This window comes from Poromitra crassiceps, assembly GCF_964638095.1.
Source record: "Poromitra crassiceps genome assembly, chromosome: 1".
NCBI classification, from domain to species: Eukaryota; Metazoa; Chordata; class Actinopteri; order Beryciformes; family Melamphaidae; genus Poromitra; species Poromitra crassiceps.
The window spans coordinates 1,944,461-1,972,038 of NC_139623.1; the positions used below are offsets into that span (position 1 = coordinate 1,944,461).

At 41.3% G+C, this 27,578-nt stretch overlaps 1 protein-coding gene across 1 annotated transcript; it reads right to left on the minus strand.

The window, feature by feature from the left end:
- Nucleotides 1-2,329: 2,329 nt before the first annotated feature.
- On the minus strand, nt 2,330-27,296 carry ttk (ttk protein kinase). The gene is made up of 25 exons (XM_083634657.1): nt 27,221-27,296; nt 25,895-25,988; nt 25,577-25,799; nt 25,302-25,408; nt 25,047-25,190; nt 24,765-24,876; nt 24,595-24,676; nt 24,383-24,483; nt 22,496-22,583; nt 22,073-22,181; nt 21,702-21,924; nt 19,670-19,776; nt 17,686-17,829; nt 17,403-17,563; nt 16,622-16,767; nt 16,116-16,251; nt 11,752-11,844; nt 11,475-11,632; nt 10,190-10,341; nt 9,942-10,066; nt 9,462-9,515; nt 9,194-9,370; nt 4,832-4,934; nt 4,496-4,581; nt 2,330-4,385 (listed from the first exon to the last, which is right to left on the minus strand). Exons 2-25 carry the CDS (start codon nt 25,986-25,988, stop codon nt 4,317-4,319), a joined length of 2,994 nt encoding a protein of 997 aa, XP_083490783.1. The 5' UTR covers nt 27,221-27,296; the 3' UTR covers nt 2,330-4,316.
- Nucleotides 27,297-27,578: the final 282 nt, after the last annotated feature.

The window sequence follows — 27,578 nt, forward strand, 5'->3', positions numbered from 1 at the left end:
TATGTCTGTCCTTCGCGTATCTCGAGAACCGTTTGTCGGATCGACTTCAAACTTGGCTTAGCCTTAGGGGGACCTGACAGAGTGCAGTGTGTGTGCGGGGGGAAGCGCCCACGGGGTGGTGCATGGGGGAACGGGCACTGCACTAGTCCCTATAAATAGGGCATCTAGTAACTACCAATTGGTAGTCATTGGGCCAGATATTGGCCCAATGATATTGATGGTGATAATGTCACAATGCCCTAAAATGACCTGCAGAGGCCTAAAAACATGAAATGGGCTGTTATATCGCCACGGTTTGGTAGATTGGTGTACTTTTTTGTTTCTGAGTAGTGGGTGACACGTGCAAAGTTTGGCTGCTGTGGGCCTTATGGTTTCTGATGTGCAACTGTTTTACGGAATAATAAGAAACAAAGCAATGACAATAGGGTTCCAGGCCCTTCAGGGCTTGAACCCCTAAATATAGCCGCAAGCAGCGATTGACGGGGTCCAACCATCCGGTGACCTGGGGGATATATGTGACATATAAACGCCACATAGCGCACATTTAGTCAGAGTTTATATGTGTACAATTGAACCAAGTTTGGCTGAGATCCGGTGACCTGGGGGTTAAAAGTGGGATATAGAGACCAAATAGTGCACATTTAGTCAGAGTTGATATGTGCAAAGGGGCACCAAGTTTGGCATTGATCAGACAAACGATTGTCGAGATAAACAGCATTTTTGTGTTTCCCAGTAGGTGGCGCTATGCCAAATTGCATCCTACATTACATTTTCTGCCTGTATGGCATTGGCAATTAGGCGGTCAAGGAACTACTGGTAGCACTTTACATTACAGCTTAGTAACAACATGACAATAGGGCTAATAGTGTGATAATAAAGATGTAATAATTATGATATACCATTTATATAGAAATGTAACAGCTGTGTTTCCTCCTAAAAAAAAGGAACACCTTACCCTATGAGATCAGACATAGATAAATAGGACCTAGATCAGTAAGATCGCACTAAAACATGCCATATTGTTTTATTTATTATGTAACATTTTCTTCTTTGGGAAGGAGCGCTTTGGACTGTTGTTTGTTTGAGGTGCTCTTTGGATAGAGGGATAGACCAGACCACATCCGGGTAATTTCCAAAACATGAAGGCCACGCCTTTTTTTAGAGGACAACACAAGCCACTCGCGTTGACTTCAATGTAAAATAGCAGTACCAAAGAAATCGATAGAAAAATAACAGAATTCATTTAGTTTATAAATGACCCAAAGACACCATGACATGACAATATATTTCAACTGCCAGGTCACATGCATCGTCCACATTGACGGTGTCACCCCTACTCTATCGCAGACCCATTTTTTTTATTGTTAGTGAAACTATAACAACACAGCAACTCTTTGGCATATCTCTATCAAATTAAACCATTTTAAATAGTTTGTTTGAAGTGGTTTCGGCTTCTTGTACCGTGTTTTACTATGGGTTTCCCATAAAAAGGGGCACGGCCTTGGCGCTGGACGCTTGAAGACGCGCGCAGTTCTGGTCTATTTGCCTATGGGGGTGCCGTGCTCTGTAATGGCCCCGGCTGGAGCTGGTTAATATGAAGATAATTTATTTTAGCTTAGTGGGTGAAATGGGGAGAGTGAGGTATATAGTTATAATTCTTTCTTATCTCTTCAGGATAATCTTTTAACAGACTTTTCCTTTTTAGTGGTAAAGGGAAGATTACAGAAGTAAGAGTAGGCCTACTTAGAATTTTGCCTTTTTTTCTTAAACTTGAGTGTCAATACAGTGAAAGAAGCTGTGGAACAAAATCATTAGGCCACATCCCTTTAAGCATTCACCATTACTTGTGGAATTACCTTAATAACCAAGTATTGTCTTTTTGTGCAATTCACATTGTATTTATCAATAAACGTATTACCACTTGAATCCATCAAATGCAAAAACGACCAAATACCTCTCTCCACAGTCACAGTAACAAAGATTTTCTTTTAAACAAAATGTAATGGGTATTCCAGATCAGTGAGTTGTGTTGAGTGAAAGTATGTTTCTAGATCAGTTTCCAATACAATACAATACAATACAATAGGACCTGCTGATGAAACTTGGACAACTTAATTTAGTTATACAGAACGTGCAAGCGATTTTTAGAGTCTCTGCAGGTGTGCATTCATTTTCACTCAGTTTTTTTCTTTCCCAAAAACAGTTTTATTTCAAGCTCAAGTCATACAAGTACAAAAACCTAAACATTAAGAAATTAGCTATTTGGGTCAAAAGAACATACATAAAACATATAACATAATATAAACATATAAACATAATAACACCCGCATAGCATTGGGACCCCAAAAATGTGGTGCAACCAGATTCAAGACCTGGGAAATAACGATGCAGTGCTATGCTTTGGAATATAGTGTGAAAATGTATATTAAACTTGTCTATAATTAGAACCTAAAATGCCATGCCATTGACCGTTTGTGACCAGGTTTAGGATGAGTGATTGACAAAAACAACAGGTAAAGATACTCTAGAGATCTCAAAAGAAAACAGATAAAAAGCTATAAAAAATACGCTATGTACAGTATGTTGTGTGGCTTTTTTCTTTACATTTCTCCCCCATAACAGTTTAGTCTTAGCTGGACACAAACATTTACAAGCATTAAAGGCAGACTGTTTTCATATGGCAATAGAATCCCAATCATGTTTAATTCAGTGTGCTCTGTAAGGTAATTCTATATGTGACAAATTCACAATGTGAAGCCTTTCTCAGTAGGCTGTAAGGGCAACATGACTTGTCCTTCTCACAAACGGTAATGTGTGTGACAATAAAGTCCTTTGTCAGCATTTGCAGTCACCACCTTTACCTCAGCTGACACACATTTTACACTAATTCTTAAGAATACAATACATTAGAGAAAGGGGTTCACACTCTGAGCGACATATATGGAGAGGAGGGTTTGCGCACCTTCCAAGATTTATGTTCAGAATTTAATTTCTCTGTCGTCTCTAGGGGCTAGCGGTATTCCATGGCAGAGTCCACTTACTTCACACCCACTGTATACTATACTGCATGGTACTACAGGTACAAGTCTCCAAATTGTATGGGTTTATCTTAGAGCATGCTTATATAGAGCCTTGGCTTTGGATGTGGTATGCAGAGCCGAAATCCCGTTACTGGACCCAGATTTTAACTGGGAGAGTGTATGGTCCAATATACTCCTAGCTTCCAGAAACCAAGATCATCAACAAATACACTTTAATTTTGCTCAGACTTTGACACCCAGAAAGCTTTGTTTAATGAAAGTAATCCCAGACTATTTGCACTCTGTGTACTAGGAAAGCGGATGGTACTTTCCTACATATCTTCTGGGAATGTCCTCCAGTAGCTAAATTCTGGGAGCTGGTTGGTTGGGGGTTGGTTTGTTTTGGTTTTGGGTTTAATCTCAGTTTGATATGTGGTTTGTTTCATATGTTTGTCCTTTTTGTTGTGGTTATTTTTCCTTTTTGTGACCTCCAATTTTTCTTTGACGTAGTGAATGTATACATTGCTTTTATATATACGGTATACTTTTACTTTGCAGTACTTTCTATCCGTCTTGTTTTATTGTTCTCACTGCTGCTGCGACTGACAGAGTTCTGGTTTTTGGCATTGTACTGTATCTGAACGGATTAAACCAAATTGCCCCTCGGGGACATAATAAAGTTGAAGAAGTCTATTCATACTGTTTTTTTTTTTAATTATATTGTTACATGTTCTAAGACAAGAGCGAATAAAATAAAAATATTTGGTCACAAAAAAAGGATACAAAACATTCATTATTTGAGTATACTGCTTGCTTAAAGTTGCCAGGAAATACAACATACAGACTTAGAAATACATCTTATAACACAAGATATTGCTACTGCAAGTCAGTGGTAAAAAAAGAAAAAGTGAAAGAGTTCTCAAAAAGTGGTAACAATAAAAGGTTAAATGATCACTTGGCTGATTTTCAACCAGCTTTGTATCGTTACAATTTTGGTAGGATAATGAAATAAACCATGTTTACCTTCCCTCCGTGTTTCCTGGACCAAGAACTCCTTTAATTTGTCGGCAGAAACTCCGCCGGGTGACGTGAAACACCTTTGATTACGGTACGCGAAATGCTGCATCACTTCTGCTGGCAAATTAAAGGGGCGTTCTCTGTCCAGGCAACATGGAGGGAAGATAAAGATTGTTCATTTCCATATACTACAGACATTGTGATGATACAAAGCTGGTTAAAAATCGGCAAAGTGATCCAAGATGAAAACACATCCTCTTCACATTTTCCACATTTGTTTCATTTCCACATGTTCACACAATCTGCAACGTCCAGCTTCTTGCCACTGCTGCACATTTTTGCCAAATTCTGTGGGACGCAAAACGCAGAATTAGTATCACAGAAATTGACGGTCAGAGAAAATGAATGTATTCTTTCAGATTCGCAATCAACTTGCCGTTCTATCAAGTTAAGCTTACATTAGCTGCTCTGACAATGCTGTTGGGTGACTGGAGGGCTGCAAGGTCCGTTAGCACTTTCCTGAGATCACTGTTGTAGGGATTTTCTGAAGCAAGGAGGTGAATCAAGCTCAGTCTCACATGATAATCAGCAAAGTTGGCTTCTAAGTAGTAGCACACAGACACAGTATTGTTGAGTGTGTGTGTGTGTGTGTGTGTGTGTGTGTGTGTGTGTGTGTGTGTGTGTGTGTGAGTGTGTGTGTGTGTGTGTGAGTGTGTGTGTGTGTGTGTGTGTGTGTGTGTGTGTGTGTGTGTGTGTGTGTGTGTGTGTGTGTGAGTGTGTGTGTGTGTGCACACCTGGCTCAGGTGGTGGCTGTGGCTGTGGCTGAAGCTGCAGGTATGGATGTTTCAGAAGTTCAGCGATGGAGATTCGCTCCCTGGGGTCTCGCACCAGGCATCTCTGGCAGAATCAGACGACAGAAGAGACGTGAAGTTATCCATGTTTTTCATGTCACATCAATCACATTTCAACCATTGTTCCAATCCACTGACTTGATAGAAGACTGACTTTTTGGCAAATTATTATAAGCTTCTCCATCTCCTTACTGTGCAACAAAAGTGGTAGACCATTTCAGTTTGTACAATATTTAATTCACTATGGTGAGTGCTGATGAATCAGCAGTGTATATTTGGGAGGTGCATGTCTAACTTGAATGTTGAAAGTATAAGCTAGTTTGGATAATTTAAAAAGCACGTAATACTTGTTATACTGAGGTGAAACTCTACCAATCTTCTCATTGCACAACAATTAGTCAGCCAACAAGTGCAAATATTTAAGCCCACGGTGCCACTCATCACTGATGACATCACAATTGCTCAGTGATGACAATTTAATCTCGGGATTCTGACTTTATAGGCCTTTTTCGCAGCCACCATTTTGTGTCTAAAAGGCAAGCTCATTAAAAAACACGATTTCAGGCTAAGAAGCAATTGGGAAACGCGTTTGCTTCTTAAGGGGGCCTTAAGAAGGGTTAAAGAAGCTTCTTAGCGCTAAGAAGCTTTTGGGAAACCGAGCCAATATCACATATTTGCGCTTGCGTACCTGTTTGTGCGTGACTTAAGGCAGGGAAGATAGCAGTCCGCCTTGCGCATTTGTCCAGGTGTTATGCCAAGTTTTGCACCCCCGCCCGACAGCAGCTAAACGCATCCCCACCTCACGGGAGCATATTGTACTGATTTATACAGAAATGTAACTGTTTAAAAGCGATATAATTGTCAGTGTAGACGTGACCTCCCTCCTTTTCTAAGTTAAAACAGCCCCGAAATATGGTGGGGATGCAATTTTCGGCGGGGATGCGGAAACATTCAGGGCACGTGCCGCAGGCGCAAATTAGAGCCGTGCCAAATCATCTGCGCCCCCAAAATGCCTGCGCAAACGGGATTTGGGCGGTCTTAAGTACCAGAATTATTCACAGGCATGGCCAGGCAATGCCTCGGCGTTACATCAATAAAAACTAATCGGATTCCCGTCTCGCAATGGCTGTTTGCGCGAGGCATACAATATGCTGTAATTCTCTCCATGCGTAATAGAGTGGACTCACTCGTGCCGAGGACAGAGATGGAGAGAGCTTATTGACAGATCGTCTGTGGTGCCAACGACCCTCCGGGTTATGGGATAGGATAGGTGAAGGTGAATAGCCTATGTCCATTGTCCAACCAGTTTTCTCAATTCATTTCCCTCTTTGCGATGTGATAAGTTTCTCAGTGAGGTATTAATAGTTGATTGCCTCACTGAATTATCTGCTAATATCAAATTTTAGCAGCACTATTTGATGTCCTGGCGTGGCAAGGCTGTGTGTAATGACATATCCAAAAGGAATTTTACTCTGCAGTGCGCTGCGCAACACGGAAATTATGATGCGCTCAAGCGCAGCCGGGTATTTAGCACATAAGAGGTGCTTTTAAAAGCTCTTAGCGCGAAGTAATTGCACGCTGCTGACGATAGGATAATGCCATGGCATCTACCACCACAGTTTTGTGGGGGTAGATGCCTGGTTTGGCATGTGGCACGCCTATGTCCAGTACAATTATAACAGGCATGCGCTTGTGCACGCCCCCAATGCGCGCAGCTTTAAATGAGCGCAAACGCAGAAATTACCGCTTTTGCGAAGATAGGGCCCTTGGACATTAAAATCAGAATGCTGACTTTTTTTCTCTGAATTCTGACTGATAGCTTTATTTGTCCCTCAGGAAATTTGTTTTCACAACATACACCCTCCCACCAGTATCCCAATACATATAACACAACATAACATACACCCTCCCACCAGTATCCCAATACATATAACACAACATAACATACACCCTCCCACCAGTATCCCAATACATATAACACAACATAACATACACCCTCCCACCAGTATCCCAATACATATAACACAACATAACATACACCCTCCCACCAGTATCCCAATACATATAACACAACATAACATACACCCTCCCACCAGTATCCCAATACATATAACACAACATAACATACACCCTCCCACCAGTATCCCAATACATATAACACAACATAACATACACCCTCCCACCAGTATCCCAATACATATAACACAACATAACATACACCCTCCCACCAGTATCCCAATACATATAACACAACATAACATACACCCTCCCACCAGTATCCCAATACATATAACACAACATAACATACACCCTCCCACCAGTATCCCAATACATATAACACAACATAACATACACCCTCCCACCAGTATCCCAATACATATAACACAACATAACATACACCCTCCCACCAGTATCCCAATACATATAACAAAACATAACATACACCCTCCCACCAGTATCCCAATACATATAACAAAACATAAGGTCTGGATCTATGCAAGGTCAGCAGGCCAGTTTGTTCAGGGCAGCTATTGCCGAGGGGACAAAACCTTTACCAAAACATGCTTTTCCCCATTTCAATGACCTGTATCTGCGGCCTGAGGGCAGTAGTGTAAAGTGTGGATTGAGTGGGTGACCAGTGTTGTTCACTATTGCAATGCAAGTGTGAGGCATTTAATGGCTTTGTCATTCATGTCCGACAGATTGGGTGTGGGGAGGTAGATGATTTTGGAGGCAACATAATTGATCTTGATGAGTTTGGTTTTGTTGGATATGGTCAGCATGTTGTAGAAGCAGGGGGAACAGTACAGAACTGGGTGAAATTATACTTTTGTACAGCAGGAACAGGAGTTGGCGGTAGGCTTGGGCAGTATTAAGGTATTACGGTATACCGGGGTCGGCGGGGTATTTAGAAATACCGACGGTATGATTTCCAATACCGTCAAAACAGTTTTCTATCTTTTTTGTTCAGCCAAAATAGGCGCAAGTGTCCTTGCCTGTGTTGGGCTTAGCCTAAATTATTTGTGTTGATTTATTTTTATTCGCCATTTGTAGGCTACTTTTTTTAACCTTATTAATAGGCAAGCACACATGTGTTACAAGCAACACAATTGTTTAACCCATCGATACCTGATGCAGCATTTGCGTGTATATCCCTCATTTGTGTGTGTATCCCTTTAAGACCGCGAACTTAAAGGGATACACACACAAATGCTGCATCAGGTATCAATGGGTTAAGACCACTTTAAACTAAACTGAACATGTTACAGGCTTGCCCATAACAGTATCCATTCTGTTTGTTTGTCATTCTCCATTGAGGACAACATTTTGTTCATGTAAATAAAGTTTTCTGAAATAGAGTAGAAGCATCTTTTTTCTTATTGATGTACATGAATGTATACATGAATTTTTATTTTAACAGCCAAGAGAACAAGAGCCAACAGAGCCCCCCGACTGTTGAAACGAATCCCGTCATATACCGTATACCGGGGTTTAATGTCAGGCAGGTATGAAGGTATGAAAAAATAGATATCGCCAAGCCTAGTTGGCGGGTAACAGAAAGTGTTCGGAGTTTACGGATGACATGGAGTCAATGCTGGGATCGTTTGTAGATATCAGTGATGTGTTGGTCAACGCTGAGTTTATTGTCCAAAGGGAGTCCAAGATATTTGAAGTTGTTGACCTGTTCTACTGTCTTGCCATGAATGGAGGTGGGGTTCAAGCCAGTGAGGGGTGTGTTTGTTGTATGATCTTTAATCTCAGAAGTCAGACTTTTCTCAAAATTCACTTTAAACTCAGAATTGACTTTTCCCCTCAGAATTCTGACATTAAACTCACAACTCAAATATATATATTTATATACGTCATAGTTTTGAATTGTGTGTGGTGCTTAAAATAATAATAATAAAATAAAATCAAAACGTTTTTTGTTTTGTTTTTCAGGTGACCCCAAGGTTGGGAACTACTGCCCTAGCCACTCCACCTACCCACCCCTCGAATCCCGACTCTCTACCACCTTCCTATCCCTATGGCCTCCCCCCCATATCCCCCGAGCCACTAATCCTAGCCACGCCTCGAATCCTGACTCTCTAGTCTAGCACCTTCCTATCCCTAGCTATGGCCATTTTCCCACTAAAGTCCACGAGTGACTGACTGAGTGAGTGACCGTCATGACTTTTTCATCTTATGACCCCAGCGAGGCCGCTGGTCCAGCGCTGTGGGGAAAAGTTAAGTTATTCCCTATGTGACGGAGCCATTGTGTTTACATCAATGCAGCAATCCCAGATTTCAGCTGAGCTCTCTCACCTTCAACACATTCAGCAGATCCCTCTCTGCAAGGTCAGGAAATTCGATCTTATGGGAAGGATCGGTGATGGCCTGCAGCTTGGCAAACTGATTGGTGATAGTTTGGAATGGAGTCTTCCCATAGGTCATGTAGTACAGGATGCAACCAAGGGACCACACATCACCTTTGGGACTGATCTTAGGAACAAAATTAGAAAGATATTTCACCATTCTTCTCCAATCATCATAAATGACTGCACTGTTCACAGAATTTGCAGAGTAAGAATACCTTGGAGAAAGTGCCCTTGATGGCTTCGGGGGGCATGTAGTTCAGGGTTCCCACCTGTGTTTAGCAAACAATGCATTGATTATACGCAGGCCCCCTTTTCACCTTGCATTAACATGCATCATATCCGCAATGTATGTATATGTAATTAATTGAATTGCATTAAACCTAGCATTCAAATGCATCTCTGGTATACACATTGGAATCAGATTTCTATTTCCAAAGAATATCACGCACATCACTATTGGAGCTGCCTGTTGCTTTTGCATGTTTCCTGGTTGGATTGACACATAAATACTTATTTCTGTTAGGGTTAGGGTCCGTTCCGTAGCCCTTATGTGGATTGGAGACACATTACATTTACACTTGTGTTTTTGCTCGAACCGATTACAGTCCGATCACCCAGGACACATATTAATGACAGGCACGGGTTTGTAATGATCATCGAAATGTATGGAGACTTGTCATTAAGATAAATCTTACGTGTGAATCCTTCATAATGCTCGTTACATCTGGTTGGAGGCGGTTAGCTATGCCAAAGTCGATCAACTTGAGCGAAGCATTCACAATGACAAAATTGGCTGGCTTCAAGTCACTATGGACAATACCTGTAAAGAAGACACGACAGACACATATTCACATAATGAAATGTGCTTATGCAATGGTTCTAAAGTGAGGTTATATTAGTGTGTCAATGAGTGAATGATGAGTGAGGGCCAAAGGGAGAGAACCATGTCTGTGGATGGTGTGGACAGCCTCCAGCATGTTTTCCCAGTAGAATTTCCTCTCCAGCGGGTTCACAGTCTTACGCTTTCGCAAAAAAGTGTTCAGGTCCAGGTTCCCACACTCCATCAGCATGTAGATGTAGCTGTTGGTTATTTCACTGCAATCACACACACAACAAATCATTATCAGAACATGTGCATTATTATTATTATTATTATTATTATTATTACATACTGAATATATTTCACGTTTTCATATCATACATATTTTTCGCATTCATTCCATGAAGAGAAAAAGGAGCTTCTTGGATAATTTGAGCAAGTTTGAATCACGAAGTAAAGTACATGTGTACTGGAACAGTTTAGCAAACAATGTACATCTTCATGTATAAACCGGGGCACAGGCTGTGATATACGTGTAGGTGTTGGTTATTTCACTGCAATCACACAGACAACAAATCATTATCAGAACATGGGCATTATTATTGCATAGGGCTGTGCCGATTCACTTATCTCCCGATTCGATACTATCACGATACTTTGGTGCCGATTCGATATATATTGCGATTCACGATTATTGCGATTCTACGATTATTGCGATTCGATATTACGATTTATTGCGATTTTTGTTTATTTTTTTCTTTTATTTTTTCAGTTTGTTTGCTTTTTTACACTAGATTAGAACATGGGAAAAGTTGAATCATACACTAGAGACTGTATATTATATATCATGAGTAGGGCTGGGCGATATAGTTAAAAACAGGGGCGGACTGGGATCATAATTCAGGCCGGGCATTAGATACCAAGCAGGCCAGGCCGATATGGGCCAACGCGCGTGAAATTTGGGCCGTTTGAAGCCAGATTTGGGCCGTTTGAAGTCCAATTTTACAATGAGATGCACCCACTTTAACCCTGAAGTGTAATTATTACTTCAGACTAACTAATAAAGTAATAAAACCACTAGTAAACCAGTAGGCGGCGCCTAGCCTGCTGTTCAGTGAGTGGCCTGACTGCAAGCACCAAAAAAAAAAAAAAAAAAAAAAAAAAAAAATTTTAATTTGCGATTATCGATTCTGGAATAAAAGATCGATCCAAAAAATCGTGACATTAAAAATCGCGATACTTAGGTGAATCGATTTTTTCTCCCACCCCTATTATTGCATACTGAATATATTTCATGTTTTCCTATCATACATATTTTTTGCATTCATTCCATTCCATTCATCTTGATCTCAATATGTTGTGCGGTTATTATGCAAATTCTCATACATGTGAGAGACCATGTACTCACTAGTCAAACAGCTTGATAATCTGGTCGCTGTACTCCTGCAAGTGATTCAGATGCTCAATCTCATTTTTGTAGCTTTGCACCGTCTGAGGGTCAGCATCCTCAAGGTTGACATACTTCACAGCAAACAACTGCTTGTTGTCATCCAGGACCTGGTACACCTAAAGGAACAAAGAAAACAACAGTCAAACAGACAAGAAAGGGTATGTTACAGTACAAACAACACCCACACCAATTATTAAACACAAGGCAGCACTTTTTGCTTCATAACTTAATTTACCTTGCTAGATCCACCCCGTCCAATCATCTTGAGAACGTAGAACGTCTTGCCGTTAATGGTGATGATTTCGTCTGACAAAGCAGTGACGGAAGCCTAAAATAGGATTCAAACAAACATATCCTATCATGGCAGTTTTAAACCATTCATTATGCAACTTAAGCAGTGAACGGTAAGATAAAAGTATTAATGATAAAGAGGCAATGCTCATCTAAAGAGAGCTGGACAGGAATACCACATAATCCTAACATCACCAAGGTTCAGATTCACATTCAGTCAGCCAGAGAATGTATCAGGCAAGTCAAATAGCTAAAGAAAATGCATCTGCATGTTTATATTTCTGAAAGAAAAGAAGAAGAAAAAAGTCTAAATAATAATAATGGATTTCATTTGTATAGCACACTTTAAAATACAACAAAATCTCAAGGTGCTTCACAGAGTAAAACTAAAAACAAACATAGCAATAATAGCAACATAGTAAAAGCACATAAAACAGAGCAGCTAAAAACAGATCAGATCAAGGTAAAAGGTAAAAGTTCCAGAATTGTGCGCCAGTGTTTAAAATCGAACTGAAACCGTTCGGAGCCCAAGTGGCACGTGGGTCGGAGTCCGTTTCAGACTGAAAACATAACTTGTCTGAGATGACAGGTTGAGAGGTGGGTCATAGTAGCATGTTGATGATTTGATTTGACAATTCTGGGGACTGGCTTTGGCATTGGCCAATCCTGAGGTGTTCCACCCCCAAATCGAGTGGGATTCAGCATGTTGTCGTGCTACGCGAGTGGGATCCGCCGAGTACCAGGCAGCCAGCTACTTCTGTGTGGAACGAGCGGACAATCCGATGCATGGGTGCTGCCCGCCCGCCTGGAATCTCCGAGGGGCGACCCCTGACAACCAGGCTCTCAGGCCCGCGCCATTATCGCTATTGCGGTAAATACCTGGAATATTCCTGGAATGCGAGTTTTAACGAGCCAGTTACATTTCCTTGCATTCTCAGACATTGCCGTTTGATTTATTTAGTATGTTTCATACAATTGTTATATAATTGAAATATTTGAACTAAAAGAAAAGAAAAGTAATTTTTGGGTTCAGTTCGACTTGAAATGTTTACTAGTCAGCTCAAAGAAGCTACAGACACAGTTGTCAAAACTCACAACAATGCTGCAATGTTTTGCACCAGTTTACAAGCCGTTAACTTATTTTTGGTTTGACATGACAAGCCTGGCTAATTTGCTCATTATGAAGCCTCTACAGAGCATAATGTAACATGACACGCTACAATGCTCTACATGTCCACATTTATCATAGTTTTCGCCTCTGCTAACACTTAACTGACCGATAAGAAGCTGGCTGGGCTTATGGTATTTATTATAGTAGTTCTTGTGATGAAAACATCGGTATCTGATGGGGAAGAAGTTACTTCTCTATATGGAGGTTGAAATAGTCATAATCAATGAGAATGGGCCTTTTTCGCAGCATCCATTTTGTGTCTAAAAGGCAGGGTAAACACATGTGCAACAAAACATTAATGAGGGCCCCAGCACTAGAACACCTAGATGGATTGGAAGTTGGAAACCCTCATTAATGTTTTGGTTGCTCCTGTGTTTATCCTGCCTTTTAGACACATAATGCCTGCTGTGAAAATGGTCAAATACAGTTGCACAATGAAAAATAAGTCACTTAGTCTTTTTGATGTTTGGATTCATCCACTATAGAATAACATAAGGTGGGTGGTGACATGAGAATATTTTTCACAGTGGCTGAAAAAGTGAATATCCGCACACACTGGAGCAGCTCCAAATATTGAATGATGACCACAACAACGTTTCAACCCACGCACGGCGCGCAGTGGGTCTTCAGCTGACTAATGCCTTAAAAGGAGCCTACCTGCAATCGGTGAAGTTATATAGACCTAACATATAGCCTAGACATCAATAAAACACATAGTAGAAAAATACATAGGGTACAAAAAAATAGACTAAGAATTGTATAGAAATAACAATAATAGAATAGGACAAATTACAAAAGAGGTTTAATGTCAAATTCCTCATTCAAACCATTAGGAGACATGGGGCCCTATCTTGGTACAGGCGATATCCCCTATTTACGCTTGCGCACCTGTTTGTGCGTTCCTTAAGGCAGGGAAGATTTCAGTCCACTGTCCAGGTGTTATGCCGAGTTTTGAACCCGCGCCCAGCAGCAGCAAAACCCATCACCACCTCACGGGAGCATATATTGTAATGATTTATACAGAAACATAACGGTTTAAAAATGATATAATTGTTTGGGTAGACATGACCTCCCTGTTTTTAAGTTAAAACAGACAAAAAATGCAATTACTCGCAGGGGAGCATAACTGGTCACAACAACAGGCGCAAACACAGATTAGAGGCGTGCCAAATCATTTATGCACGGAGCAAACGGGATTTGGGCGGTGTTAATCACGAGAATTATTCACAGGTGTGGCCTGGCAATGCCTGGGCGTTACATCAATCAGATTCCCATCTCACAGTCCCTGTACAGTTTGCGTGAGACATGCTGTAATTCTCCCCATGCGTAATTTGGATAGGTGTAGGCATATTGACTGTATATAATATATACATAATATATTGACTGTATATAATATATACAGTCAATATATACTATATACTATAATATAATATATACTATATATTATCCCTATCTCATAACGACACCATCACATCATATACCTGTTAAAAACATCTGAGTTTTGATGCAATTCGGGTTATTTTGTTGACTGGGGTGGGACAATAGAAACGTGTTTGCAGCGGGTAAACGGCAGAGACAAAAGAAAAGATTGGAGGATTTACAGTGGACTCAATTAAAACTTGACTCGTGCTGAGGACAGAGAGATGGACAGAGCTTGTGACAGATTGGCTGTGATGCCAACGACCCTCCGGGTTATAGCAGGTGAAGGTGAATAGCCTATTGCAAGTAGGCTACAATGTACAAGCTTTCTCAATTAATTTACCATAATCCCTCGTTGTGATGTGATAAAAGTTTCTCAGTGAATTATAGTTGATTGCCTCACCGAATAATCTGCCGGTTACCCAATTTTAGCAGCAGAATTTAATGTCCTGGGATGGCACATCCCTGCGTAATGATGTTTCTGCACTGCACAGAGATTATGGTGCGCTCAAGCGCAGCGAGTGTTTTAGCGGATAAGAGGTCCTTTTCAAAGCTCTTAGCGCAAAGTAATTGTGCGCTTCTGACGATAGGATAATGCCATCTATCACCACATTTTAGCGCTGAAACGCCTGATTTGGCATGTGGCACACCTATGCCCAGTACAATGATAACAGGCATGCGCTTGTGCCCGTCCCCAATTTGCATTGCGCACGGCGTTAAACGAGCACAAACGCTAAATTACAGCTTTGCGAAGATAGGGCCCATGGTATTGAGGAAATAGATCCAGTAGTCCCGCTGCAGGAGCCTCCTTTCGTGGTCGGGGTTCGCTCATCCTGGTACGTAATGGGCGAGAGGTCTTACCCACATAAGCAAGGGCAGCAGATGAGAAATGTGACGTGCGTGGTGCTACAAGTGATATAGCACCACCTAGATACACTATGGCCACTGTGCGGGTGATATAGCACCACCTAGATACACTATGGCCACTGTGCGGGTGATATAGCACCACCTAGATACACTATGGCCACTGTGCGGGTGATATAGCACCACCTAGATACACTATGGCCACTGTGCGGGTGATATAGCACCACCTAGATACACTATGTCCACTGTGCGGGTGACTGAAAGATGTACATTTGTGCGTGTAATTGCATTGAACACAGCCACCACATTTATAATTACTATCTGGCACAGCAAGGATAGGTGCACAATGGGCATATCGGACTTGACCAGGCAGTCCCTTAGATTAGTAGGTCATTTAAAAACAAGTTTAGGAGTTTCAGTATAGACTCTTTAATTTAGGATCTGATTCAACAATATGCCAGTGTTTTTTAATGACTTCTCTAAATTGCACACCAAGCAGGGAATACTTGGTGCAACATATAGGAGTTTTCTGAAACGTTTTTGTTACTTTTAGGCTGAGGCATTGAAGCTGGGTCACCTGGTAAAAACGTTCCCTGGCCGCATTAATAACCCACTCTGCTTTATATACTCTACGGAGGAATCTATTTGAGAGGTCGGCGGCTTGTGTGGAGTAAGACAGACATGGTGGAACTGACTGATGGGCAGACTTTTTATAAGTACCCGTGGGTGAAAACTATCTCCTCTTAATATAGTGTTACGGTCCATGGGTTTATATTTTGCTGTATTGTGTCTTCTGAGTCCACAAAATAAAAGCAATGTATTCAATAACTGCAAAGGCATGGGGCATCTGGTACCTGGCATGGGGCATCTGGACCTGTTTGCAAGTAGGACGCTTGGCTTATAGGTATGCAGGGTTGCTGCGTGGGTCCGGCTCCGCGTGCTGCAGAAGAAGCTGATTCAGGTTTTCTCTTTACAACTGGGGTGATATAACTGAGGGGAGAAAGAGAAAGATGTCCTATATAACATTAACTCCACTGACTCTTTCCCTAGCCTGCGTATACCCAGCCTCCACGTGACCTCTATGTACTATCAATCACAAAGAAACAAACTGACGTTACAGGCCTAGTCTGTGACGTCACGTTGAAGGCTGGGTTCGCCCAGGCTACTCTTTCCCAAGTAGATAACCAAACAACCCGCACAGAGTAAAGTTTCTGTTCAGACAACAGAACTATTTATTTCAAATAGGCATCGGCGGAAAAAAATAATTAAAGACAATGCCTTATCTAACTGTATGCAACAACTATTACAATCTTGATTTGAAAGCTTTTTCAGGAGCGGCAGACACAAGTCAAGATGTTACCTGTTAGCACAGGGGACTTTGTAGTTGTTGGGCGTCTGGCAGACCATAGGTGGGTTCAGGCTGGATGGGAGAGGGAGGGAGGGAGTGGGGAGGGAGTCCAGCAGATGGTGAACAGGTCGAGAGTCAGGAGTTGTAGTGGGTTTATCCTAGGAAGAAAAGTATTTAGTGAACACCATGGTATGTTTGGGAGACTAAATAATACATAGGATCTGTTTAATTGTAGAAACGGTAAAAAAAAAAAAAAAAAAAAAAAAAAAGTAGGATCAACAACAACAGACAGCAGGTGGGTTTACTTTGGAATGGAAATGGCAAATTTTGATAAAATTTCCTCAATGTTACTAAAAAGAAAAGAGGAAAACCTTTCTATAGATAAAGAAATTATCCAATCAATTCTGACTGAACCACATTTGTTGAATAAATTATGATGCATGCTTGGTTTGATCTCATTGCACAACTGTTCAGGAGTTCTCAAGTGTAACTCTAATGCCATGAAAGATTATACCTGCTGACTGTATCTCTGTATATCTGACTGTATAAGGTTGCCCGTCATGGTTGTTTGGCCATTACTCACATTATGTCACACATTAGCTGACACATAAGAACTCCAACAGCTTGCCAAATCGTACTAATTATAAGACCCAGCTGACGGAAATTCACCTAATTCACTTTTGCTTACCACATTTCAAAAGTTTGCTTGAAATTCATTTTAACAGTTTGATGGAAACACAGCTAGCAAGACAGATTTTTTTTTGGACCTAAAGCCCAAAATAATGTATCTCACCTCTGGAGAAAAATGCCGGCCAACAGGAGCTGGCATCTTCCACGCCGATAAAGGCTCCTTGCTGGCAGGTTTAGGCTGCTCCACAGACACCCGAGCAGGAATCTGCAACTCCTGTGTTCCCCCACAAGTTGCAACACTTTGTGGACCATGGTTCTGCAAATCTAGAAGTAGGAAAGATGGTCATAAAAATGGACAAACTACACCACTGTAGTTTGACCTAGAGAATGAATCAGACATACGGTCAATAGTTTGATACCATTAGGAAGTTGACTCGGTACTCTACCTGGGGAGCACTCCTCCTCCTCTGTGGGTACCAGGTGTTTTTCCCCAGCTTTGAGGTTACACAAGGCTACCTCTAGCATCTCGCCTGGCCTAGCGTTTAACGTCTGGGCTTTGCGTAGAATTGAAGTTGCTTTGTTCACATTACCTTAAGGGGAACCAGGAAGAAAAGTTAGCATATACAGTACACAACAATGTGGTGCCGTAGGTAGGATTTACACAACCATGCTTATATCAAATGTGCATTTCATGTCCTGCTCACAGCAAAAACAGTCTTTCTCTGATTATGTTGGTTAATTTGACAGGTGTGCACTATGTACATTATGGGTTGTTGTTCATTTTGAACTATTCCTTGTAGGGATGCACCGATATGAAAATTTTGGCCGATGCCGATAACCGATATTAACATTGCTGTTATGGCCGATAACCGATATCTACCGATGTCGATATGATCTGTATAAAACCAAATATTTATGATCATCACATTTTGTACATACTGAAAAACACATGTTAACACTGAATTTGAAAAAGTTATGCATTTCTTTATTTGCAAAGCCTTTGGAAAAGCCCATAAATCATAGATTTACTGCATTATTTCATACCAATGTGAAGAATTTAGCTGATAATGATAACCGATATTAACATTGCAACATCTGACCGATACCGATATGACCGATATGTTAACACATTCACTGCCAGCCGTTTTTCAATACTGTAGTTAGCTTCTGCCAGAGGGTTTTTTTGAGGATTCTGGCTCATTTTACAAGAGCCGAGGATTCTTTTCTGCTTTGACTTTGTGAACACAAAGTTCACAAAAGTACTAATAGAATGTGTGCTTTCTCTGTCTAAAAGAGTTAGTTTGTAGAGTTAGTAGTTATGTAGATATTAGCCGTTGAGTACAGCATGGTTTCAGAGATTTTCAGAGAGTTTTGAGATAAATTGATTTTTAGAACCACCTCACGTGCCTGTGATTATGGGTGCCCTTGGGCAAGTCTGTATACTGTATTGTGTTTGTGTGTGTTTGTGTGTGTGTGTGTGTGTGTGTGTGTGTGTGTCTCCAAACTCCTCCCTCCGTCTGTGCTGCTGCTGCTGGCTCCGCGGCCGCTCTCGGGCGAGTCTGGATTACTGTAAAACGGGCTCGTTCGTTTCTTGGGGTGTCGGCTGAGAGCTTTGATGAAGCTTTTGCGATTCTGGTCTTATTTATGCTCAAAGGTACTCGAGTGTGTGTGTGTGTGTGTGTGAAATCGAAAGCGTTTTCGCCCAGCTATTTCCTTGAGAATGGCTTTCTCCCGCGGCTGTTTTTGCTCGGCTTTCTCTCTGTCTGGAGAGCACTGTCGCCACTTAGCTGGTCGGTAAAATAGATTATACACATTCTCTTCCTCCAATATTGGTATAGGAGACGTAAAAGGGGTTGATCGATGTCCCACCGTCAAAAAAAAAAAAAAAAAATTTTAAGCCGAGATATCTCGTCTTTGGCACTCAACGGTTGGATTCTGTAAGCCGAGATATCTCGTCATTGGCACTCAACGTGTTAAAAAATGACCAACATCGGCCGATACCGATATGATTGCCGATATATCGTGCATCCCTAATTCCTTGGATAGCATTTTGTCAATGTCTAATCTAAACTAAAAAAAGTACAACATCCTGGCATTTAAAAAATACAGATGAGATTTTACACAAGGGCTGTCTAATATTTTTGACTTCAGTATACCGAAAAATACATAAACCACTAGGCAAGTGGAGGAGCATTTGGACACGTGCACATCTTTAAATTGTTGGCGGCCTTTTGTGAGAGCACCTGCTGTCACTATTGCTTGTAAATAAATGTACGGTATAATGCATTTAAGAAGATATTAAAGGAAGACACCAAACTACTAACTCAGGAGCTTGAACTCAAATACGAAATGTGCTGAGTGAGCCTATTCCACATCAGGTTTCTGTCAAATAACTACAATAAATAACAGTACTGTAATTGAGCAGTATACCTTGAGAGAGTTCGAACTGGGCGTGTGCCACATGGACAAAGGCAAAGCCTTTGCAGTTGGATCTTGCAACTATGAAGTGGTCCCGTGCCTCTTCTGGGTCTTCAATCCTACAGAAGAATGGAAAAAGCAGGTACTTTTAGATGACTACTGAAAAATCATTGATATTAAAAGCAAACATGTTCTGGCTGCAACATGCCTTGGTCAGGGTTAAATGATAGCATGGATTTTCTTTGAACCTACAGAACAAGATTCAATAAATCCAGTCACACAGACTTGTACACGAGGGATCAGGATGTTGGTAAACAAACTGCTTCAACAGACTTACGGGTGCAATAGAGCACCGCAGGAATTAGTCCGGAAGTAGCATGTTGGAGCTTATGGTTGTTTTTTTTTAGAATGGGGATTTCACGTACTGTAAATGCATTTCAATCATGAGGGACCAGTGGGAATCGTAAAATTTTACAAGGAAGCTGTATTCACAAATGGCATGGCAACTAATTTTACGGCATGAAATTGTATGGCAACTAATTCTAAGGCATCTATGGCAAGGCAGCATGGCAACTAATTCTTTGGCGTAATGACTCTGTGGTAAGATGCCCTCCTCGAACAGATGCCCGCCTCTCACCACAAGAAGAGAGGCATCTTACCACAGAGTCATTACGCCAAAGAATTAGTTGCCATGCTGCCTTGCTATAGATGCCTTGCCATAGATGCCATACCAGTTCATGCCATAAAATTAGTTGCCGTGCCATTTGTGAATAAAGCTTGCTCGTTAAATTTTACCCACTGGTCGCTCATGATTGAAATGTTGGTCTCGACCTAGTTTCAAGATGAGGACCAGTCATGTTACCTCACATCACAATAGGCATCAGCTCTCAGCTTAAGTCAAGCGTAATCCTACTGTCAAGACATTGGTGGTGGCCTGGGGAGGTGGGTGGGGCGAAACACAGCTTCAGAGGATGGGATACGATCCGCCCAGGTACAACGACCATAGAGGTGAAAGATCAGGGAAAGAGGACGATGACGCGCTGAGCATGGCTATATGTACTGCCACCTCATAGCCTCGGCAGTGACGTCATTACCAACCTCATATTGACAGGGACTGATTGGCCATTGAGGATGGGGTGATGAGTCAGGAGACACACGTCATAACGGACGTCACACTAGGATTACGCTTGACTTAAGTTGAGAGCTGATGCCTATTGTGATGTGAGGTAACATGACTGGTCCTCATCTTGAAACTAGGTCGAGACCAACATAAAATAAGGTATATGGTTAAAAGTTTATGGGAGTGGTAATTTGTGTTCGGCAGGATATTCTTCACAAAGGTGAATCACTTTTATGTCTTTTGAAATGTAAATGTATTTAACGCGATTTTCAGAAAACGCTTCAAAAGGCATAAAAGTGCTTCACATTCATTAAGATTATCCTGCTGAACACTTTTGTTAACCATAGACCTTATTTTATACATTTACGTGAAATCCCCATTCTAAAACCCCATTCACTTTTCGCTTTAAGCTCCGACATGTCCGGGACTTCTGCCTTCCGACTACAAAAATACGTCAACCCTGCGGGCTTTTTTCAGCCTTTATAATGGGACCCTATGGAGCAAGCCTCGAGTGTGTCTCCCTCTAGCAGGCTGTACTTTTTACTAAATTCACACATTTTAAAACTGCAACAGTTCACACAACTTTAACACTACATGCATATATAACACATCAGATTCTTGAGCTACTTCTGCCAACACTCACAAAGTCAAAATATAAACAATGTGATGTATAGTTTTTGAGATATAGTTTGTTTGGCACAGCTTTTCAGCTTTATTTCCTACTGCTGCTGCTTTTTTGTTGTTGTGATGTCACGCTGATTTGTCCTATACTTGAGGCTATGTATATGAATACATGCCATACATTTTGACCTTTGATAGTACCACACTAGACACCCCCATACCACACATGGAATTGACACTTCCCCCCAAAAACGCATCCCAAAATGCCTTTACTATAATGTAGATATTTCCACCCACACTCACCCCTTGAGTTCAGCATATCTGACCAGGATCCTGACGTAGCTCTCGTTCTTGCTGTATTTTGCAATTGGCATTCGGGAGAATACATTAGAATAACGGTCCTTTAGCTTGTTAAGGAGGTTCACATCTGTGTGAGGGTTGCCTCTCTTCTCCAGTTTCAGCAGATATGCCCAACACGACTCTGGGGCTTTTGAATTGAGGATCTGGTCAAAATTGAGAGTTGTATCTGCCAGGGAAAAACACAACTTATCAAAAGGACACAAAATTACTGTAAATGTCCCATTGTCCAGTCCACACAGCTCTACAGTTAGAATGTCTAAATACTACACAGCGCTGGATGGATGGTGTGCCATACTCTCTCAATGATATAATACCTTCCATCATAGAGGTGTCCCTCGTGTCCTGCCTGTGAAGGAGTGTGGTGGTGGAGTCCACCATTGGCCTGTCCTCCCAGGGGCGAAGCACTGGACTGGTAGTTGTTGACTGGGAACAAAGCAGTGCAAAAGACTGATTTAAAGGAACACATTGTCCTTTTTAACCATATCTCCATATATTGGTCCTCACTAATACATGATATAAGACAGCATCATGTCCTGTGTACTCGCTCTGTGTCTTGGAGACGGGCTGTGGGAAGTCCCAAAATACAAAAATCTTTTTGAATTTGCAATGCATTAGTGAGGACCAATTCATAGACTTATGGTTAAAAAGTTGTTAAGTGCTCCTCCTCCTTTAATATTTATTTGGCCAACTAGGCACCAAAACCAGTAACCAAGAAAACAAGCTCACTTTTTACTCACTTTAAGACTGAGGAAATCTCCATCAACAGCAGTTTTCTTGGAGGACGATAAAGCAAACATTGAGCTGGTACTTGAACCAGATGTTTGCCTGAAACAGAATTAAAACAGTTAAGATGCATCATGTGGCCTACATAACTACAGTTACAACTAAAATTCCACTTAGGGAACAAGAATGCAATGTCATGACTACAACGACCGCAACGCGGACTTATGCCTCCGCCATTAGTTCATTCTTGAGTTCAAATCACCATTTGAGGCAAATTGGAAGAAATTCCGTCAAGGCGCTCCTGTGATGTTGCGTTACAGATAGGCCTGCACGATATGAGGAAAATCTGCGATGTGCAATAACATTGTTCAATATAGTGATGGCGATACGACTTGCGATAAATAAACAAATATTAAAGTATGAATATTAGCTATACAGTTCCTATGTCTTTCTGCTTTAATAATGCTAACATAGACCCCAAACATAGCCTATGCCCACTGAATAAAGAAATTAAATACACACTGACTCTAGCTGAAACTACACACAGCGTGTTTGGGCTTTGGCAGAGGGGCGGAGCGCACTGTTGCAAGGGAAAGGTGTACAAGACAAAATGATCAGATGCTGAGTGGGAATGCATGACGCATGTAAATAAAACCACTTTTGTTATTCATTGCGTTTCAGGCAGTCTTTGCGATGTGTTTATTGCGTATGTTCATATTGCAATGACGATGAAAATACGATTAATTGTGCAGCCCTAGTTACAGAGCTTGGAAATTGGGTGTGTGAGGTCACAGTGACCTTGAACTTTGACCACCAAAATGTAATCAGTTCATCCTTGAGTCCAAGTGGACGTTTGAGGCAAATTCGAAGAAATTCTATCAAGCCGTTCTTGAGATACTGCGTTAACGAACTTGGGAATGGCGTTCGTGAGGTCACAGTGACCTTAAAATTTGACCACCAAAATGTACCGTAATCAGTTCATCCTTGAGGCCAAGTTAATGTTTGAGGCAAATTTGATGAAATTCCGTCAAGGCATTCCTGAGATATGGCGTTAACAAGCTGGAAAAGCTTGAAAATGGCATTGGAGAGGTCACAGTGACCTTGACCTTTGATCACCAAAATGTAATCCGTTCATCCTTACGCCAAAGTCGACGTTTGAGCCAAATTGGCAGAAATTCCATCAAGCCGTTCTTGAGATATCGCTTTAACGAACTTGGGAATGGCATTCGTGAGGTCACAGTGACCTTGATCACCAAAATCTAATCAGATCATCCTTGAGTCTGAGTCGATGTTTGAGGCAAATTTGATGAAATTCCGTCAAGGCGTTCCTCAGATATCGCGTTAACGAACATCGTGCGGACGGACATACGTACGTACAGACAGACAACCCGGATCTATAATGCCTCCGGCCTGGCTATCGCCGGCGGAGGCATAAAAAATGCATTACAATACTTTCAATTACACAGTAGAGTGCAGGGATGCAAACTCATGGAGAGTGAAAAGGTGACAGATACCACATAGCAGGGCAGACACAAAACCACTCAGAAATCCTATTTTGGGATGAAAAAGGTGACCAGTTTGCATCCCTGAGAGTGATATACTCAGGAATTACAATGCAAAGTATAGTAAGCAGTTTGAGTCAACATACAAGTGTGTGTGTCCTCCATCAGTGATGACTATTTTCAGCCTAGGTTTCTACCTCCCCACCGCCAGTACAGACAGTTACGGTATGTCATTATGTACAAAGCCATAGCTAACAACAAAAATCTTCTCGGATGCCATTCCTCAGGACAAAATAAAATATAACAGAAGAAGTCCATGGTCGAATGCCTAACTACCTGTGGGTCCTTGTCATGGGGGAAAAAAGAAAAAGAAGAAAAATCCCTGTCTTACATAATTACCTGGACAAGCTGCTGGGGATGAATGCACTTTTCTTCGAGGGTATCCCGTCGTCATCAACATCCTCCATTTCTGGGATGGGAACTATGGGAGCTCTCCCTCGCTGTAAAGCAAAAGGTCAGAGCACAATTTCAAAGACTGATCGGAAATCAGTTGCATCCACCATTTGGACAAATAGGGGGGAAATACTGGCAGGAAGAAATCCAACTCTCACCAAGCCAACAGCTCTCTTGGACTGAGATTCAGACCTCCATCGTGGCAGCTGGTCATCTGATGATCCACTCAAGCACTCTGTCCTGAGGCCCAGATGTAGGATGTAAGATTTTATGTTTTAGAACAAAATTAATACCTGGTAAAAATTGAAAGCACTTGTTTTATTCTTACCCCGAGAGAAAAACAGTGGGGAGCTGTAAGTCATCTGTCCCGTCTGAGTTCCTGCAGACCTTTTGAAATTTGCCATGTTTGGCTGAATCATGCAAATTATGGTTGGGTAATACTGGTGAAGAGAAACATAAGAAAGTATGGTAATCAGTTGGGAAAACACAAAAAGAACAAGGATAAAAGTTATTGGGTATAACGGTGATTTTCACAACTAATTAATTGTACAGTATATCTTCAATTAAGTGGGTCAACTGTGTTTTATGCCATGGTGTCATAAATACTAACCTGGTACATTTTCCTTATCCTGAGAACAAACAGGTTGTGCTTTTTCTGTCTGCAGGCTTTGTAATTCCACCTCCAGCACTTCTTTCGGTTTGGCGTCCAGTTCAATTGCCCTCTGCAAAATGTAAATGGCTCTCTTTCTGTTGCCTGGTAAGATGAGAGAGCAGACACTGAAGCATCTCACATAATACCACAATGAGAATAAGTTGATATATTCCTTCATATTTTTCAATAACAACAAAAGGCATCCGTCTTTACCTTGAGAATGCACAAACTGTGCATGAGCGATGTGGACAAATGCAAAATCCTGGCCGTGAGTTCTTGCCACATTGAAGTTGGCTTCTGCCGCATTGACATCTTGGATTCTAGTAGAACAAAAAAAGGGGGGAAAGACTTTATATCTACCAAACTGTCATTTGATAAGCATATCAAAATGAGTTATGTTGGTTGATTATTTCAGCATGCAATCAGAGGCTGAAAGAGGTTAAAGTAGAAGGTCTTGAAAGAGTAGGTTAAACATTATAGCTACTCACGCTTTCAGCTCTGCGAATCTGACCAACATCTTGGCATAGCTCTCATTTTGAGCGTGGTCTCCGAGTGGGATATTGGAGAACACTCTTGTATAAAAGTCCATGAGCCTGATGAGATGGTTCCGATCCAGGTGAGGGTCAGCCTTCTTCTCCAGGTCCATCAGATATGTCCGACAACTTTCTGGAGAGTTTGAGCCGAGGACCTGGTTAATATTGTCTGTGTCATCTGTAACAAAAATGTGAGATGTTAAAATCAGTTTATCCTGTACTGACAAATGGAGACTGACCTCACAATGACAGGGCCATTGGGTAAACACTTACCTTCATTGAGATTGAGGTGCTTTTTAATTTTGTTGAGGTTTTGAAGAAGCATTGCAAGTCGCTGCTTTCTGTCCGTATGCTCCTCTCCCTCCATCTGAAATCGAGGGATTAGGTGATTATGCAAGACGTCTTTATAAGCCTCTCTTCAATTCAGATACATTCAACACTCCAAACAGCACTTATTAAAAGTATTTATTCCCACAATATTCAATGGGCCAGGAGTAAGTTAGAGATGTAACGTTTAAACCAGGGGTGCCAAACATTTTTACACTTCAGATCTACTTTTACATTTTTCAACAGCATAATCTACCTGTCCACCCCCCCCCCCTCCGCTGTAACAGTAAACCTGATAATAGACTTTGTTTGTACACCCACCAAAACATAATTACAAAAAAATCATAAACTCGTATTCCATACATACTTGTGTGGGTAGACGTGACCATAAATTAAATGTTGTTTATAATTTCAATGATAAGCAATCAATGAGCAATAAACAGTATTTGTTAATGTATATTTAATTTGTCCGCTTGCAAAACATACAGACTGACTGGTTGAATACAAGACACTGACACTACAAAGTTACACTCATTCATTATCCAAAAATGATTTGGGGATCTATATCTACCAGTAGATCTCGATCTACTGGTTGTTGACCACTGGTTTAAACTCTATCTGGTAACGTTAGTACATTTGCAGAAAAGCACGACATCATTAGATTGCCATATTTATGGGGTGTGGCATAAAGACCTTCCCATACAAAACAGAACTGTATGGGGCTAATAGGGCTAGCTATATCGTATCCATAGAGGTGTCAACGGGAATGAGAGTGACAGTTTGTGGGCTGCGTTAACGTTAACGTTAAATCGCCCTCATAACGTTACACGTTACAATATTGTGGTAACATTAACGTTAGCTCGATTATGCATAAATGCGCAATGACTAATATGTGGCTAGCTAACGCTAACGTTAGCTCCCCAAGGGGGTTCCTCTGCCTTTCCGAAGCCGGCTACGTTACGGTTAGCGTTAGCTTAGCCTCGACCCGAGACACAGACTCAACCTTGTGCGAAAGTACGTACTTTTTTATTGTGATTGCGACGTTATATTAAAGATTTAAGGCCATTTTAGCGGCGCCTGCAACGTCATATTGGGTGCTACTTCGAGACAGAATGAAGAATGAAGTGTCTCGTCGAGGCTAGCGTTAGCTTAAAATGTTAGCGATCTGGCAAACTTTTGCAAACGGGTTCTCTCGTAATTCACAGCGCAAAAGTCCAACATATATAAACACACCTTAAATAATATTTAAAAAAAAAAATCAAATCCACTCACCGTGTTTACGGTCTGACAAATTAATTAATCTCGCTTCATATTTACAGCACGATAAACAAAAAGACTCCACTTTAACTAGCCTGACACTTTAACTGCCTGTGTTACCACTGGGTTTTCAAATCAGCCACACGTCACTTCCACCCACGTCGTGCGCTGATTGGATGAATTGTACTGTTCTTCTTCTGTTGAGTTTTATGGCGGTTGGCATCCTTAAATGGTGCATTACCGCCACCTACTGTATTGCTAAAACTATATAGTGCAAATACAATGTCAACAAAAAGTGTCCACCCAAAATGCTCCCATTCACCCCAATATCCATACTGTGGCCCAGACCAGTCGTCTAGGGCGGCCGAAGTGA